Below are 19,469 nucleotides of genomic sequence, written 5' to 3'. Positions count from 1 at the left end.
CAAACGATAAAGTATACCTTATATGACACAAATGAATTAGAGAATAAACATTTGTATTGATGCCTGTATGTATGCCTGCTTATATTTTGAGCCTCTTTCTTTTCCAATGACTTCTCCAGGCCTTGAAATGCCCATTTTAAAATTCCATGCATTTTCCAGGTATTCAATGACCATACAAACCCTCCCTCATGCAGTACTTCCCCATTATTGGTGGAGCCGAGGGGCGGACCGGCAGAAGCCAACGCTTTGTAGGACCGCACGTGTTTAACATCATTGTCGCGGGTGACTGCCAGACTGGGGGCTAAAATTAGAGGGGCGCAACAGTTCAAGTTAGCTGCTGCTTACGTCACAGCAACACAGCAACACACCTTCCTCCAAAACAAACAGGGTTCTAAGAAACTGTGCACAGCATGTCTTGTGCTTCGAACATCTAAGTACATGCAGTCATGCTTAAGATTATAGCCCACTAGTTAGTGCAACTAGTTACCAGTGTAACCAGACTGAATAACTACAATGTACAAATGGGTCCTTATCCAACAACTAAGTCGTGAAAAAAGCATTCGATAATATATTTTATGATACGACTTCAAGACAAAGCATACTAAGACGTTTTAATATACTGTAAAAACAAAATGTAACCTATAAAACGTATGTTACCGTTATAGCTGTCATTTTTCTGCAAATATATAAAAAAAATATTAAAACAATTTAATTTCTTAACCAAAACTGCTGCCCCGTAGTTCCTGCCTCGTTTCTCAGTAAAAACATAACTACCCGGCAATTAGCAAAAAGGTTCTTAGACAAAAAAACAAAACAATTATGTCTGCGTCAGTGCACAAACAATTCCTTTATTCGCTCACCTCTTGACAAAGACAAATGATTATTCAGTAACTTCTAACTGTGACCTAAATAATGACCTGAAATACAATTTTTTTTAAATTTGCTATTGTGGAAAAGGAAAGCAAAATACAAGTAGTTTTCGAATCTAAAATGTGTTGCCTTGTATCACAGAACATTTTGTCAACATTGCCGTCTCCAATCACAACTCGTGCAACCTTTGACAAGCACACGCTGTTTGGCAATGCGGTCTATTGTCGATGGAACAAGAGGCTCGGTCCACCAGCACACACATCCCTAGCAAAGAGCAGTTCAAGTTAAAAATAGCACATTTCACCCATTATTTCTGCTTGTACTTGTTGAAAGGCACCTTCAAATGAACAGCCCAAATAAACATGACTGCCACACAGCGCAGTACAAGAGGAACAACTTCCCTCAAGGCTTTTTATTTTAGACTTACGATGACATCTAGTGGCAGCTTCCTGACAGTTTTGTTCTCTATCTGGTTTTGAATGAACCTCAATCTGAGATACTGTACAACAGGATATATGACTAAACATCTCGACCACTTCCTGTATATTTGTCATAGCATGACCGTGTTCGGCATCGTACCCCATCTGTCGTTTGCATTACTGCTTTTTCTCTTCACCGTAATGTTTGTTCAGGTTCATTTTTGTTTGTCAAATCCTTACTTTGTCCGCTCTTGCATCATCTTACCAGCGTTCATATGAGAAGAAATATTAAGACAGAATTACACGGCTCTGTTTTAAATGAGAATAAAAGATTACATTGTTGAACACAGAACTCTAGATGATTGTTATTAAACTGTTTCTTATATTTATTGTCTTTCCCAAAAATTAAAGTGACTGTAATCATTTTCAGTTCATGTTTTCTTCACTTTAACTTAAGTATGTTTAAATAAACTTACAGTTTTACAAGTAAAGACATTCTGTATCAAGTGATGGCTTCGAAGTGTAGATTAGATATGGATTTATTAGTCCCTCAGTGGGGAAATTTGCAGGATTAAAGCATCAAACAGGGTAAAGTGCACACAAGAGACAAAGTAAAATATCAAAATAAGGCTCAACCTTTGGCTAAAAATGACTTTTAAAACTTTCCATCAATAATAATAAATTGCGGGTTAACCTGACAGACCATGAGGTATTTATCTAGTTCTTCATAGCGGTCAGTTAACTTACAACACACTACTATTAACCCTGCCTTCGCCCAATGTCAGCTGGGATCGGCTCCAACGCTCCCCGAACAGGACAAACGATTAAAAGATAATGTGTCTGCGGCCTAGAATCATGGCGTTTTTTTTTCACAGCGTCCTTTGGGGCACTCTCCCCCGCGCCCGGTCCACTTTAAGCGATTCCTGGCAAAGATGGCATAGGACTTGTCCATGAACGGTCTCACAGGTGACCACATCATGAGGCTGCCCAACCAGCCAAGGCCAACTGCGCTGTACATGACTGCAAAAGCTGGAATCCCACGATGAACCTGCCAATGAACCTGACGTTAGACGACTGGTACTACATAATGAGAATGCATGTCGGCTAAAAATCAACCGGACACACAAAATATTATGGTCCTAGTAAAGCCGGTGGAGCGTAAGTTCACCTCGTCTTTCTCGTCAATCACATGCATTTCCTCCATGGCCATCTCGTAGCTGACATCCTTGTATTTCTCCGCATTGTAGCCCGACAGGGAAATATCAACAAAGTCTACTTTGCCAGGCCGGTTCCTCTGAAGAAACTGGAGGAACTGGATCTCCGTCACACATACGGGACAAAGCCCATCATACAGCACCTGCAACAGAGCAGGGAATGCACTCTTTAGTAACGTGCATGTTCAAGAACATGGGATACAGTGTTTGAAGCAGGTAAGAGGTGGGGTCTCATTACTGTGTTTCTATGTGGGGATATACATAACACTGTGTAAACTGGACATATGAACTTATATTAGACATTAAACCCAAGTTATTTTGTATTACTTTTATTTTGATGATGGTCAAATTAAATGTATTATTTGTATCATTTTTTTTTAATTGATTACAAGTGTGAATACAAAAGTGTATTTCATAACGAGTTACCTGCAACAGCATAATTGATTACTTAGTAACGTAATTAGAAAGACATGTGTAAATCATCTAAACCATGTACACCAGAAAAACTTTTTTTTTAAAAGAAAAACTAAAAAAATTAAATAAAATTGAGATATATCACATTTAGTCAAAATTCAATTAGATGAGTCAAAAAAGCATCACTTGGATTGAGGCTTTTAGGTTGCATATCTCAAGCTGCATTCGTTTGCATTGTTGAATATTTGCAACACATTTTCTGACTTAGGCCTACGTCACCTGACATTTAAAGCTAGGTTGAGGATATCTGACGACCCCTAACGTAGCCCACAAGATATTTCCAGTCCCAACTTTTGCAGCTGAGCGAAAGTTACCATTATAGCGTCACGGGACAGGACACGCGGCTGCTCGGACCCACGCACCCCGGGGTCAAGCTTTCAGAGACGGAGGTGACAAGCTTCACAGACTGAGGTGATGTTTTTGTTGAAGGTTAAGTTAACTGGGGGGGAAAAAAAACTTGTAGTTTATCCTCCGGCCTCCGCTGCTTGAAACAGTACTCGACTGTGACCCAGCTAAGAGTTAGCAGCTAACTTTCTTAAAATGCATATACAGACAACTTTGACGGACTATCCCTTTATAATTCACGCGACTGCACGCGGTGCTTTCAGAGCGGTTACTTGGAGACAGACGTACCACTCGGTTTACCTTTTGCCGCGTCAAAAATGCCAATACATTCACTTCAAATCCGTAACTTCTGCCATTACAACGGCAGAGTGGTGGTCTTTCGTGGTCTTTTCGCCTCTTTGAGCGAAGTACTAACATGGTGGTACTAACCTTAAATTTAAAAAAAAGGTCAACATGGCAGGTCACGTTTACCATTCGGTCAGTTTTGGGTTAAATTGTGTCAGTCACAGCGTTGATTAATGGCCCGAAAGCAAATAACACATGTTGTTATCCTGCTGCAAGTATCCAGACAGAGCATTTGAACGGACAAGAAACAAAACCACCCAAATGGCAACATTAATGGCTAAAGCTATTGTAAAACAGATGAGCATCAAACAGCTGTATGGTGCATTTCGGTGTACAATAATAATTAACCTGCTATAATAACCATGCAAGTGCCTCACGGGCTTATTTCATGTTGGACAACACATGGAGGCTATAGTACAATAGTAACACGCAGGGACGTTTACCTTCACCCCCACAGACTCCGAGCAGAAGGTCCGAGGCAGGTGACGCGTGAAGAGGGTCGGGGTCACTCTAATAGCCGCCTTTGAGTTGAACGTCCACGTTACGCAACCGGAAAATCTGGTCAAACACGCTCTCATTTGGGATAGCATCTTTCCAAATAGACCAAAAACCCTGTACCCACCGCAGCGGCAACACTTTGCTATTCTCACAGGCGAAAAACTAGCAACACAGAGGTTTACTGCTACTGACTTTGGGGTAGCAGCAGCCAACAATGCGCGTGTTACACAAGCGGCGTTGAGTAACGAGACTCGAGGTCACCGGTGTTCAAAACAAACGCACCACAGAAAACCTCTAAAGGTTGTCTAACGTGCTCACAATCGCTTATTTTTTTAAAAAGAAAGTTAAATCCATACAAACTGTATCAATGGACATTAGCAGCAGCTGGCTGGAAGGGAGTGACAGAAAGGGGGCGTGGCGATTGTGTCGCTCCAGCGTAGTGATATTTCTGGCGAGAGGTCTCACTCTGCTGCATTTCAAACAAGCCAAACGTCAGTGGAATAAAGGTGAACGCTATTTTCTTTTTCTTTTTAAAGATAACTCATTTCTCATAGGGGATATCTTTTATTGGCCTTTTAGAGATGGATGAGATACATCTTAAGTAAGTGTAATGGTTTAGTGTTATTTGAAAATGCACTCCTTTCTTAAAGAAACATTTTTCTCAATTTCGCACAGTGCTTTTTTTCATTATTTCTGAATTGCTGAAACAAATTACTCGGGTTCCTTGGTTATATTTGAAGCTAAATTGATATCTACTGCAAAGTCTGATTACATTTGAACACCATATCATTTTAATTAAGATAAAACACAGTTGGGTGACCGTGGCTCAGTGTAATCTATATAGTCCATGTCGACGTGTCCTTGGGCAAGACACTTCACCCCAAGTTGCTCCCGTAGCCGTGCCTACGGTGTGTGAACGTTGTATAAATGTTAGTTAGTCTATCCCCTGCCATAAAAAAATAATAGTGTGTGAATGATGCCATGGCACTTTGAGTGGTCTGAAGACTTTGAAAGCTACACCATTGCAGTCCATTCACCATTTAGCTTATTTTGTTGGTTTTCAACAACCACAAGTCCCACAAGGCTTTGACCGAACATCTGTGGCTGAGACTCAAGGGACGCTTGTTGTTGTCGAACGCGAACAGTATCCATTTTGTTTCCATGGAGAATTGTTTTTGTTTCTGTGTAAGGTCACTGGTATTTGGCATGCAAGCGCACGTGATGAGATCAAAGGCCTCACAGCAGCAGGGTCTTCCTGCAGCCACAGCCACTTACAACAACAACAGGGTTCATAATAGCTTGACCATTACGGTTTTAAGGTTTGTGCGAAGGTAGGTGAGCTCCTGTGGTATATAGAATGTATGTTTTAAGGTCTGCACCATGTAAACATAACCACAGCTTTGAAAATGTGCAGTTTGTTTTTACTTCTTTTAACTGCTCTCACTTGCAGCCGGTGGATCGAACATGCCGCCCCCTGCAGCAGCAACCAAAGGAGGCCACACCCCACCAGATGGAGGCTGGGGCTGGGCTGTTGTCTTTGGGGCTTTCATCTCCATAGGATTCTCCTACGCCTTTCCCAAGTCCCTCACCATCTTCTTTAAGGAGATTCAGGAATATTTTTCCGTCTCCTACAGCGAGATTGCCTGGCTGTCCTCAGTCATGCTCGCCTCGATGTATGCAGGAGGTCAGTGGTGCAATCGTGCTTTTTTTTCTAAAGAAAACTCACAAAGGCAGTTTTAAATGATGTTTTTCATGTTTACCATTCACATTTTGTATGAGCAAAGTTATTCTATCATACAAGTGCTGTGCTTTTAATCAACCGAAACGTATACAGCCTCAGTGCTGTACCTTTGACCAAAGATTTGACCAATAAAATGGCGTATTTCTCTTCTCCGTACAGGGCCTGTGAGCAGCATACTGGTCAACCGCTACGGCAGCAGACCCGTGGTCATGGTCGGTGGGCTCATGGTTAGCGTCGGCATGGTGCTCGCTTCTTTTGGCAGGACTATCATGCATCTGTATCTTTGCGTTGGAGTAATTGGTGGTAAATGATATATATTTTTTCAATAATACTCATATTAGATGAGCGAGAGTTCATTTAGATTTTGAGGAATTTTAGATGGCTTGCGCTTTGTTAAAGTTCGCTGCTGTTCTGTGTAATGTTTGCTTCATGTGACCAGCTGACAAAGGGAGGATGAAGGAGTTTTTTGATCATCAGAGTCAGGCCTAATAGTGACGTTCTTTGCCGCTGTGGGGGGTTAATTTCCGCCTTCTGTGCAATGTGTAAATATTTTACTATTGGCACAATACGCAGACCCGTGTTCAGGATCGCATTCTTTTGAAAATGTCTGACTGGTTGATGATTAAGGAAATCCCCACATGCTTGTACGTGCGCTAGAACACATGATCGTACTAATACCACCAAGTAAACAAAGACTTAAATTTAAATCTCATCTACAGCTCCACCTCCCGAGGCAAACTAAAGAACTCGTGGTTGTAGTGCCAACAATTTATTGTTGTATACTTTTATTATCATTTTCATGGTGGTAGTTTTACAAGTTTGTATTTCAAGTCACAAGTTATGTTCATAAAATAAGATAATCCTTTACTAGTCCTTCAGTGGGGAAATTACAGGATTACAGCAGCATTGCTCACAAGTAAATGAAGATAAAAATCAAGTAATATAAATAAACAGTAGAACGGTAATGAAACAAAATTAACATTAAGAAGAATATTAAATATACAGATGGAATAAAAATGTGTATAAAAGTACTTAAACATACTTAAAGGTAATGGATCAGGAGATGAGTTAAAGTGATCACAATTGTTCAGTGCGGTTCTCGGCCTACTGGGGGTTCAGCACATATATGAACACATATTGTATTATTGATGGTACATCAATGAATTATTCTATTATTCCACCAGGTTTAGGCCTTGCCCTCAACCTCCAGCCGGCCCTGACGATCATCGGCACCTACTTCCAAGTCAAAAGGCCCATGGCCAACGGGATCGCCATGGCGGGAAGTCCAGTTATTCTCTTCACTCTGGCTCCTCTCAATCAGTTTCTGTTTGATTCTTTCGGCTGGAGAGGGAGCTTCCTCATCCTGGGAGCCATTGTTTTGAACTGCTGCGTGGCCGGCGCTTTGATGAGACCGGTCAATAAAAATACCCAACCGAAACCAAAGGCTGAACTACCAGAGCGTGACAGGGCGGCCGCGGAGAAAGCTGCTCTTCCAGACACCAGGGAGCAGTCTGCCGACCTCCTGACTGGAGAAAACCAAGACGAGAGCAAGAGTCAGGGCTGCCTGCGCAAATTCATAGATCTCTCCCTTTTTAAACACCGGGGCTTCCTCATTTACCTCATTGGTAATGTGGTCATGTTTTTTGGGTTTTTCGCGCCTGTGGTTTTCATGGCTCCGTATGCAAAACATCAAGGGGTTGATGAATATTCAGCAGCTTTCCTGCTCTCTATTTTTGCTCTGGTGGACATGTTTACGAGACCGACAACTGGCTTCATTGGCAACAGCAAGTGGATTCGGCCACGGATCCAATACTTTTTCAGTTTCGCGGTTTCATTCAACGGCGTGTGCCACCTTCTATGCCCACTGTTGCCCGGGTATGCCGGTCTGGTCGTGTACGCCATCATCTTTGGTTTGGCGTTCGGGATGGTTTGCGCGCTGCTTTTTGAAGTTCTGATGGACCTTGTCGGAGCTCAGCGCTTCTCCAGTGCGGTTGGACTCGTCACCATCATCGAGTGTGGACCGGTGCTTCTCGGACCTCCGCTGTCAGGTTCGTGTACTCATGAGATACTTGTGATTGAGTGCTTGAACAAAATGTGCGAATTTATAAAAATGTGTGACCAAGGAAAGTGCGCATCTTCTCTTTCAGGAGCTCTGGTTGACATTTTCGGAGAATACAAATCCATGTACTATGCGTGCGGAGTGCTTATGCTGGTGCCCGGCATATATTTCTTCATCATGCATTACTTCAACTACAAGAGACTGGACGAGGAGAAGAGGCAGGCTGTGGCTGTGGATATGAGGACGTGTGAGGAGGCAGTCAAACTTAAAATGAGCCCGGATGGTAATACAGCACAGGAGACAGATGGATGAACACGCTGAGTGTGATTTTTCATTTTAATCGATAGACAGACGACGCCGCATGCACAGGCTTTAATTCAATTAAACGTCATTTATTTTTTTATAGCCCCAAATCACAAATTAGCCTCAGAGGGCTTCACAGTCTGTACTGCATACCTCATCCTCTCTCCCAGGACACTTACATCAGGACAGATGACCCCCCCCCCCCCCCTCAAAGAAATACTTCAACGGGTGAAAAAAAAGAAGAAACCTTATGGAGAGCAACTTCTGTCTGAGAGGATAGATGTTATGTATATTAACAATAATTAACAACATAATATAATTACATCACAGTCAATACCTATAACATAAATGATTCATATAATAAGAGTGATAGGCAGAATATTGATGGAAAAATTACGACTAATAATAATGACAGCAGCCGTAATAGAAGCAATAGAATAATAGTCATGAATAAAAGCATTAATGGGAGCAGTAATAATAGAATTTGACTAACAGTTTATTTTTTAAAAACCTTTTATGTCGTTGTCCGAGTCTTTGGGCCCGTTCAACATTTTGTATTTTACTTGTCATTGTATGTTATCATCAAAGTCAATTCTCCCACAACATGGGTGAACTGTAACTCTCCTTTTCCTTCATGAATCATCCAGAAATGCTACAGTTCCTCACAGTTTCCAATGCACTCAAAACCAACTGACTAAAAAGTAACTTCCCTCAGGGACTGATAAGATAAACGGCATTACTAATCTAGTTAATCTTCACATTTTATATTTTTAAATGATTGTACTTGTAGTATTGCACTGTTTTCATTGTTATGCACCATTCACCTCCCCAAATTCCTTGTGTGTGTGTAACACAGTTCTGAAATACACAGTTCTGAAATCACATCTTACTCCTGTTTACCGCCACCTTCTGACCACTAGATGGCACTGCACTCTGCCACGTGAGACCTCAAGGTGCAACAAAAGCGCTCCTATTAAACTGCAATTAAACTCCAGGCATCTCCATTGGTGGTTTGGTTCTTTACATCATTGCTTTCCAAAAGGCTGGGTTGTGACAGATATTATGAATGGGAAGCAATTAGACAAAGAGAAAATGAAATGTCTGTCGACACACGCTACCTCTTAAAATACCTTTCCTGAAATCCCCTCTCGCCGACTCCCAAGTTCACCTCCCACTCTTCCATAAACATTTTCTATTCACTCTAAAAGTTTCAGTCTGCAGTAAAATACATTTTCCATGCCACGGGCATCCGTACAAGTTGTTTCACTGCGGCATCACTTTAGTACAGTCATAAAAATTCAGTATGAGGTTATGGAAATGTTTCAGCATCAAACTTTTAAGTAAGTCTTTTGGAAACCTGTGTGCATTTAATAAAAAAAGCCTGAATTTGCATGTGTAGGTGAAGAACTGAAATGTTTTACTTAGCCCCAGTGACATTCAAAGTATTGCGCATGCAACACCGCACATTTATCATAATGTAGCTACAGGCCATGCCTTCAGATGTTTTAGTATTTCACAGTGTGATTTTCAGTTGTTTCTCAGCTGATACATATTCATCTTGTATGTTGTGAAGAACCTAATGCATGAGCAAAAAAATCTGCCTTATCCAACAAACCAGATCAAGTATTTGATAGAGGAAAATGTGCATCCTTTGCTGACTCCCATCACCACATTACATGTCTTTATATAACTTTATATCCTAACATATTGCCTGAGCAGTGTGACCACCTGCAGAACAGAGATACGATTCAGGGAAAGAACAATGCCATTATTACAGATGTATGCTTGAATGATCCATTCTCGTCGTGTCCCTGCAAGGTGCGTATTGACTTTCTTTTTCAGATGGATGAAAATTGTGGAAAAGTGAGGGAATCAATACATTTATTTATATCCTAAGTTAACATTATCTGAGAATCCGATAAACAGTGCGAGTCCATGTCTTATGTATGTGGGAACTTGTGGGAAAAGGTATGAACGTGATCATGCCGATGTGCCAAATTTCTATTCCAATGGGGGAAGAAAAAAAATGATGAGTGGCCATAAAGTGAGATCTCCAATTAGTGGCAGTTCCCATAAACTCTGTATCATCTCCTTACCGAACAGCTGGAGCATAATCACCGGGATGAACTGTGACTGATGTCACTAAATCTGACTTTAATTGGGACCAAGACGATTAAATCCAGGCGGCTCGGCGTCCAATCCCTGCGATGACTGCTGCCACGCTGAGACGCGACGCCGCCGCTCCGTACAGTTGAACGCAAACTTCTGTTTCGACCAGTCGGGGGACGTCTGTAAAGAAGGGCGAGTGATGCCATTCTTTTTAATCCAGCATGTTTGTTAATAATCTCTGCTAATCTTCTTTACCCACAGCGGCAGAACTAATCTGTCTCCACAATGTTTGCGCTCGGGAAAAAGGGGGAAGGCGACGTCAGAGACTTCAAAGAGTTTCCTCATCAGCCGTGTGGACGGAGCTGTTAATGACACATGGCCGGTCGGAAATAAACGCGCATAAGCTAACGTGGATTCACATGGCATGTCGACAGAGGAGCGATTACCCGTGTCAGTCGATCCAAGGAGCTCTCAAGGACTCAATCTCACCTTCCGGAGGCTCGGAGACAGCGTGGCCTGCAGCAGTGTGCCGCCTTAACTGACTGTCGCCCCTGATGAAACACAAGATTTACTGAGATCATTTGGTGAAAAACAAGCCACAGAGTACCTCACGCTCAGAATCAATCATCTTCGCAAACAGCTATACCGTCACATTGATCATGGTCACCTTGGTATTTATGTGGCGTAAAAATCATCTGTATTTCTCCGATTTTTTGGGGGGGAAAAAATAAGAATTTCTCGAGCACGGGCTGTCAGCACCTGCATGTGTGGAGGGGAAAGTCGAGAGTGAGTTTCAGTGTCTTGAATCCCTGGAAGGAAACCTGAATCAGATGAGAGACTTCTGTTCAATTCAGTTTATTTTGTATGGCCCAAAATCACATATACAAAAATTTGCCTTGGTGGGCTTCACAATCTGTACACATGACATCCCTGTCTCAAGACCTCACATCGGATCAGGAAAAACTCCCCTAAATAAAGTTAGTAAAACCCCTTCCAGGGAAAAAAGGGAAGAAACCTTCATAGAGCAACAGAGGAGGATCCCTCTCCCCAGATGGACAGAAGCAAAAGATGTCATGTGACCAGAATGAGCGAGGTCACATGAATGTGACAAACTATTCATATAATGAGTAGTATATGAATGGCACACCATCCAAACAGCCACAGTCCATGTCGGTGGAAGAGGTGGAGAGGAGGAGGGGCATCAGCAGGGCCGTGGCAGGAGGCGGAGCCTGTTCACCCAGACAGGTGATTATACCTGTTGATGTTTATCTTGAAGGAACATTTGTGAACATTTGTTCTGGTGGCGGTTACTAACTATGTAAATATACTCAAGGAGCTGATTTTGACGAACAGAATCTAATTTGCTGCTAATTTATACTTTTACACGATTCAATTTCAGAAGACATGTCATCTTTTACTTCATTTATCCAGCAGCTGTATAGTTACAGGAGTTTTCATAAACATATGCTATAGGATATGTTATTAAAGACTAAATTACATCAAATCCTTACGTTAGAGAAGCTTGAAGTTAAGGGAAATTTTGATTAAAGTTGATTATTTTTTTCTGTCAGTTAATTAGTAGATCAACCAATTTATTGCTCTGCCCCAAAATTAAATTGCCCAACATTATATTCATTATAATATCATCCTACGCTCCACCTCAACCAGCTACAATAATTCAATGCTGCTTACATGTTAATGGCCGTATAAAAATAATACATAATAGAACATTTTGAAATCATGTCTGCATTTAAATTATATAGCTTTTGATACTTTATGAATATATGAATAAATATTTGAATGCAGGACTATTTTAGCTCTGTCTTTTGTCTCTACCAACTAATGAGGGAGTGATGTGTCTTCAGCTGCTTAATGCTCCACTATATTCACCTCCTCCTCCCTGAACCTGCGTCTGTCTGCTGAAAACAACTTCCTGCTGAGTCAAAAACAATAAAGGAGCTACGACAGTGGACCAAAATACTCAATTCCTACCCCTTTGAACGATATAATGTGTTTAAAATTGTGAGGGGATTTATTTGAACAATCATGTTTTCTTTAGTACATGATCTCATAGAATTAAGAATGTTTTTTTGGGACATTAGAACGAGCGTCTCTTAAAGAAACAGTGTTTAGGTTTCAGAGGGATGTATACTAGCACCAGGGAGTCGCTTTCAGAAGTAAGTTCAACACTGAGTGACCTCATTTCACTCAAAATGTTTTGATTCTCAAATATCAATTATAGCTTTAACCAATGTTGGCTCCTTTTCTCCTGTGTGTGAGTCGCCTTAAGAACCCAAAATTACATACATTTTATGGCAAAAGATTGTCTAAATGGGGCATGCTGGGACTTAAAATGGATACTGGAGGATTTTGGTGCAAAAGGTTAAGTAAAGTATCCAAACACTTCTTACATCAGTTGTGTATTGCACTAATAAGTTGCATGAAGTTTAAAACATGCCAAAACCATAACGGAGAAGTGATAATGATATTTGAATGTTTATGTCTTTACCAGACGAAGACCGTTTGATACTGCAGACACTTAAAACGGCAAACTGTGCTGTTCCTGCTGCTGGACATTGGGCGTCCTCGTGGAATACAAATTGGACAAAAACAGGCCCTTATGAAGACGGCCATGTCTTGAACTCAAACAAAAGAGGAACTTAAACCCCTAAACTACTCAATCATGACTAATGCTTGTAAAAGAAATTGAGTCGCAAAGCAAAAGGACTTAATGAGATTATGTTACCCATAATTAACAATCTGTGAAGCACATTTCCAAAAAACCGAGAACACTACGTCTCCATTGTCCGCCGTTGAGCCGAAGAATGTGTGAATTATCGTGCCGACACACATTTACCCCACTTTTCAGAGTTGACAATGCAGAACCCCTGACCAATATCCTTAATCTGCCACTCAAAATACATTTAGCCTTTGTGAGAACAAATGTGCGCCGCAGAAACACTGGTTGTGGAGACTCTCTGCCGCTTATTAGAACCATTCTTCCTCTTTATCTGGTGAACACAGACAACCACTAAAGCTCGCATGTCTGGGGACGGTGGTGCTGTTGTATGCATATTACAGGAAGAATATGAGGATTGTCCTGCGTATTACACTCTCCACACTGCATTGCATACACTTTTGATTGAAGAGCTATGCCGGGTGACAACTACCCACAAGCACTGTACTATTTACACATTGTGCACGCACGCAGTCTATAATGCAAACGGTGACATGTGGATGATAAAAAAGTAAGTGGCTTGTGTTTTCAGTCTATCAGGGCGGCACACTCGAGTGACCAATTCGACCCGAGATAGCGTTGTATGATTTCGTTTAATTCCCGCGGGCTTGATTTTGGAAAAGCGGTATCGAATCTGAGATTGTCCCCCAATCCCCACATGCAGACGGCCCGCGATAGGCGTTCGGCGTCGCGTCCCCGAGGGATCGACACCCCGGGGCCTCTCGGCCGAGACTGAGAGCATGACAGAGAGACTGGGCACGGAAAAGAGAGAGGAGCCGAAATAATTATAACAGCAACCGAGGCGTGTCGGCTTGTCCTTGCCTCGAAATGGAAAGCGGGATGAAACATGATGGCGCAAATCAACCGCGAGCCTTTCATACAGTACCTGATTCGCTGATAACATCTGAGTAATTACGCATCAGGAGCCTTGTGACACCGAGATTCGGTTACCAAACTGTGTCCTCTGCACATTTGTTTTCCAGGCCCCGCAATAATTAAATGTATCATTACGCTGAAGCTAAATTCTTGATGAGCTAGGAGCGGCGGCGGCGGCGGCGGTATAGCTCGAACCCGGGGAACGTGGTTGCGCATTAATGGAAAGCTTATTTTTTGATACCCGGAGCGCACTGTCATTTTATAGTGTCGCTTGTGGTATTTGAAAAGGGTCTGAACACACTGGCCTTTGTAGCGGTGAACGGGTGCTAAAGTACAGAAGTGAATCAATGTCATCGGCGGGTTTCTTTGTGTTTCAAGGGCAGTCTCTCTCCCGAGTCTGAGGCTGACATGACGAGGTTGTTGACTGTCACAGCTGCCTCGCTAAACCCCCCCAAAGGTGTGTGATTAAATTCCCATTCTTTTCCTAAAGAGAAGTCAAGCCATTTAGAAACCTATAAACCATATGGACAAGCCAATAAAGTGTCTTTAAAGCAGAGCCTATAGGTTCTTTCAGGAGAAAATGACAAAAGAAAGTGGATGCATTTGTGTGCGCCACATATTACGGAACACACTTTTCTCTTTTTCCTTCAGATTTAATGTGGGTGAGCAACAGTTTTTTAAAAAGAGTTGTCAATAGCTGCACAGGGGGGGAAAAAAGTAATTTCAGAGCTAATTTTCCTCTTTGTAGGTGTCAAAAGTATTTTTTAGTCATTTTTAAAAACTCTTTCAAGGACTAGTGAAGTGAAACTAAAATGAAACCGCTCTTACGGGATAAAGCCGTGGATGTCGTTATCGTTAACAGGGCCCAATGAAAAGACTGAAGCATCACGTCTTCCTGTCCTTCAAACAGGAAATAATTTACAGTTTGATATAATAGTTCCTGTTAACAAGGCGGACTCGGTGTTGGGTGAAGGGCATTGTTTGCAGAAATATAGAATAAGCTGAGTTCTTGCAACAGAGAGTCATACATGACTGGCTTCATGAAGCAAAAAAACATGCTGTGACGTCCTGTGGTTGTTGTCCAACATCCCTCTGTCAGTCAGTCACAGTTTCTTAACCTTTTGGAAACTCCTCCCGCTCCTATTTTAAGTCCCAGCATGCCCCATTCAGACAATCTTTTGGCATAAAATACGTAATTTTTTCATTTTTGAACCAAACGACACAGTTTTTTTTGACTGAAACTCCTTCCTAACAGGCCAAGGCTTTGTTTTATTGAGCTTTTTGTTGCAGATTCAGATTATTTAGGTGCTCATCTTTCCAAAAATGTGTCTTATTGACCGCTTATTGATCCATTTTTTGGGGGGGAATCTGGCTCATATCATGCTGGATGTTCATAGTTACAATCAAAATATCTTTTAAAAGTGATATTTGTTTTTTGCAGATATACATTTTTTTCCCAAGACTTTGCTGAACAAATACATACACTAAACACAAGTATTGGAAAATAATTTTGGGTTCCTACGACGACTCAAACACAGGGAAAAAGAGGTCGGGAGCCAACATTGGTTCCAGAGTTTTCAACGGGTTAAACTGCAGCTGTGTTTTAGGAAAGTTTCATTGAACTTCATTATCTTGCTTTGTCCAAGAGTTATTTTTGAAAAATCCCCATTACTGTGCTGGATTAATGAAACATATTCCTGCTGTTTTATTGAAGCTTTCTGTTTTTGGTGACTGGATGAATAAAGAAAAGGACGGGAAATTAAATAAATAACCAACTCAAAATTATATTAAAAAAATGGATCTTATTAAGACTCAAGGCAGGTGTTATTCTTGTGATATCGTTATTGCCTTCCAAAGTCACTGTTGGAAAGAAAAAGAAAATGACTGATGAGGCAGCGCTATGGTGAAGGTTTTGGTTCAGACACACACATCTTGGTTGAAGCTTAGAGAAAGATCATGGTTTATGGAAGATTATGGAATATTTAAATGATGGTAGCGCTTTTACAAACAAAGTTGACTGCTGGGTGGAAACGAGGAAAGCGCTCTCCCATGTTCAATGTGTTGTTGATCCATCGTCTACAACCTCCTCCCTAAGTGCACTTTGTCACACGATAATATCCTCTTCTGCTCCCGTAATCACTAATGCTGCTAAAGGGTTTGACACTTGAATATACGTGCGTATTAGATGTGTGTATATTAATGGGAGAACAGTCTCCATTGAGAGGATGAGGCTGGTAGTATATGCTTTTCTTATTGTCCGATAGAAATGAAGTCAATGAGTAAGGAGGAGTGTGTCACGTTGTTAAAAAAAGAAAACATTTACTACAGACCCGTTAATGTTCGTTTCACTGATATTTAACCTTTTGGAAACCTTTTGAAATCCTCCTGCTCCCATTTTAAGTCCCAGCATGCCCCATTCAGACAACCGTTTGGCATAAAATACGTAATATTTTTCAATTTCTTTAACCATACGACACAGTTTTTTGACTGAAACTCCTTCCTAACAGATCAATGCTTTTGTTTATTGTGAGTTTTGTTGCAGATTCCAGTTCTTTAGGTCCTAATCTTTCCAAAAAGGTGTCTTACTGACCCCTCCAGGACGCATTTTTGGGGAATCTGGCTCACATCATGCTGGGTGTTTATAGTTATGATCAAAATATCCTTTAAAAGTGATATCTTTTTTGCAGATATACATTTTTTTCCCAAGACTTTGCTAAACAAATACATACAATAAACACAAGTATTCCTACGATGACTCAAACGCAGGGAAACAGGAGAAAGCAGGTCTGCAGCCAACATTGGTCCCACAGTTTTCAACGAGTTAAGTTGTCCTGCTGATGCTCATGTGTATTGTTGGAGACGCTTAAGCCCAAAATGTGGACGTTGACTTGAAAAATGGCTCGAAAAACATTCAAATCATAATATATTTCTACCGCGCGCTCCGTTGTAATGCATCTGTAACGCTTCAATGACGCTGTCCAAAATGAAACAGAAAAACAGAGATTTGTCACATTGGCAGTATCTATTACACAGCCAGTAGCTCGGCTTCAGAAAGCTCTCACTGCGGCAAGGTGATGATGTATTCGAAAACATAGTAAAAATGAGCTGGTTTAGTTTCAGCAAACTGACTCGCGTTAATGTATGTTTCTTTTGCAAACATTTCCCGGTTTAATTTGCTTTTTTAATGAATACATACAGTCCTCGTGGCTGCAGTTCAGTCGTAATGTTATCTGAGGTTTACTAGACCCTGTAACTGATAACAAAATGTCAAACCCTTCCAGTTTGTGTGGGTACATCTAAGGTTTAAGCGTTACTGAATATTTTCTTGATACTGGGTCTTCTATAGCAGGAAAAAATGACTTATTATATAACAGCACTGCATTCAACGGCAGCTCAAATGCAGCAGTTTGGGTTTTTAAAACTCTCTGGAGAGATGATTAGAGATGCTGCTTTAGGCTCAGCGGTTCATTTACAGTGTTTAAACTATATATATACATCATTTCAACAGTTGTAGTTAGTTGTTTCTTCCTACAATGAGTCTGATCATTCCTGTTCCTGTCAGGCAACTCAAATAAATTAGTTTTTAGTCAAAGTGTTTGTTAGTAAGTGTATAGGCGCCATTGAAGACGAAAGTAAGAAGCATAATTAATTTATTGTATTTCTCTCATGTGGAAAATTACACCACAAATAATTTTTTGACACGATTTTCAGAGATTTTAGCAGGCAGTTGCAGCCATATCTATCTTTTTAATGGAGAGGAGTTAAAAGCTAACGCAACAGAATGACAAACCACATAACTCACAAACTGACTCCTGTGCAGCCAATCAGCTTTAATGTATTGTAATGTATTCATAAGGTCGTTCAGTGGTGATGGATTGGCTCAGCTTCAGAAAGTGGGGAAGCTAATAAACAAATTTGTTAAGTCTTTATCCTCCTTCACTGTTGCAGCTCCAGATGCACAGCCACACGGCTTCAAATATGTCACACATCATTTCACTATCAAATCAAGAAAAAAGCTAATGACATATCCAATATGGTGTGTACGATATGCAAGAATGATTCTTACAGCAAAACGCATATAATAATTAAAAAACTATATGATCTTTTCATAATCCGACATAAGAAAACCATGTTGAAAGCTGAAAACCTTGTTCCACAGTTGAATTAAACTGCTTATATAAAACAACCAAATAAGCAAAATATACACAAAAGACCAAAATTAACCTCATCACCGCAGTGTGAAGTGCATGATTGCAAGCGCAGGCTGCATTATACAATTCCATGCTTCCAAAAGCAGCTCTCTCAGCTGTCTAAATAGGATGATTGCTGCTGGTCTGAAGGGTCCTTCAGTGAGAGGAGCTCTGTCGGGAAGAGAAGGAGAGGAAGAGGTTGCACATGTGGGAGGTTCCAAATAAAACATACCTGATTAACTTGTTTAGTACTGTGCAGTGATTCTGATGTGCGTGTGCGCGTGCATGTGCGTGTGTGTGTGTGTTGCACTTGTTGTAGCCTGAACATACAGCGACATTGTCTGTGTTTCCACATGAAAGATGACAGATTTACTGGCGGTTTTGATAAAGGAAAATGAAAGATGTCTGAGGCCGGATGCTCTTTATTCTTTCCTTTTCTTTTTTTTTTTCGCCTTCCCTTTGAGCAGCGTTCACGGCCAGGTGAAGGACAGAGTCAAAAGAGGGCATCCTTTGTGCAAGAGGCTGATCCTTATTATCTTTTAACAGCATGATGATCTAATTATCGCCCCATGTAACTGCTGAGTATATAGCTAATAGCAACCATTTATCAGGACTTATTAATTGAAGCAGACATCCACGATTAATCAGTTGTTCTGGCTATTGTCATGCAACGCATTACTTTTGCACAGCCCAGTAATGCACATCGTAGTCAGTGCTAATCTTATATAAATATCTAATTTATGTTTGTACAACTCAGAGAAGTGTTTTTGATTGAACTTAATTTTTTTCTTTGTTTTTTTCAATACGAGTTCACCTGCATTATGAAGAGGAGAGACCACTCGTGTGTCTGATCCAGAACTCCTCCTGGTTGTGGATTAGCATGCTCATTTCAGCCCACGTCTATGCTGTTTTAAGCCATTGTCTGCGTCTCGTCAACCTTCATCTGAACCCAAGCGGCAAACCATGTAAACTGGTTCATGACACTGACTTTAATTTGATGATCAAATATTCATGATTATGCTTTCTTTTTTTTTGCACATGATAATTCTGTAAGGGAGTTGTTATTTAAAGTGTGTGTAGCACATTATGAATGCAAACAATAAATAAATATTGATTTTTATTAGAAGACAAGAGTTAGATGGATGTGCAAGATCCGCGATTGGGATAATTTTTAATTGCCTCTCAACGGCTCTCAACATGGTGACGGTAATTAAGAGCGCATAATAATGATTGGATACCTGGTGTGTAGCCTCCGTTCGACAACAGTTGACTTCGACTTTTCACAAAAC

The 19,469-nt window shown here is 40.9% G+C and overlaps 2 protein-coding genes across 3 annotated transcripts; one reads left to right on the top strand and one right to left on the bottom strand.

Annotated features, from left to right (window-relative positions):
- Positions 1–852: 852 nt before the first annotated feature.
- LOC137799956 (uncharacterized) lies at positions 853–4,579 on the bottom strand. Its single transcript, XM_068596878.1, has 3 exons — positions 4,111–4,579; positions 2,458–2,646; positions 853–2,337 (listed from the first exon to the last, which is right to left on the bottom strand). Exons 1-3 carry the CDS (start codon positions 4,255–4,257, stop codon positions 2,143–2,145), a joined length of 531 nt encoding a protein of 176 aa, XP_068452979.1. The 5' UTR covers positions 4,258–4,579; the 3' UTR covers positions 853–2,142.
- Positions 3,273–9,658, top strand: LOC137799955 (monocarboxylate transporter 2-like). 2 transcript variants are annotated; one of them, XM_068596877.1, is made up of 5 exons: positions 3,273–3,388; positions 5,616–5,849; positions 6,066–6,209; positions 7,091–7,954; positions 8,054–9,658. In XM_068596877.1, exons 2-5 carry the CDS (start codon positions 5,630–5,632, stop codon positions 8,275–8,277), a joined length of 1,452 nt encoding a protein of 483 aa, XP_068452978.1. In that variant the 5' UTR covers positions 3,273–3,388; positions 5,616–5,629; the 3' UTR covers positions 8,278–9,658. The 2 variants fall into 2 exon arrangements, with proteins under 2 accessions (XP_068452978.1, XP_068452977.1); XM_068596876.1 differs by having other exon boundaries at positions 3,273–5,496.
- Positions 9,659–19,469: the final 9,811 nt, after the last annotated feature.

This window comes from Clinocottus analis, unplaced genomic scaffold (genome assembly GCF_023055335.1).
Source record: "Clinocottus analis isolate CAN_PGR_092001 unplaced genomic scaffold, fCliAna1.0.p SCAF_4, whole genome shotgun sequence".
In the NCBI taxonomy this organism is placed as follows: domain Eukaryota; kingdom Metazoa; phylum Chordata; class Actinopteri; order Perciformes; family Cottidae; genus Clinocottus; species Clinocottus analis.
The sequence above is the reverse complement of the archived record's forward strand: the minus strand, read 5'-3'. Positions and strand labels throughout refer to the sequence as shown.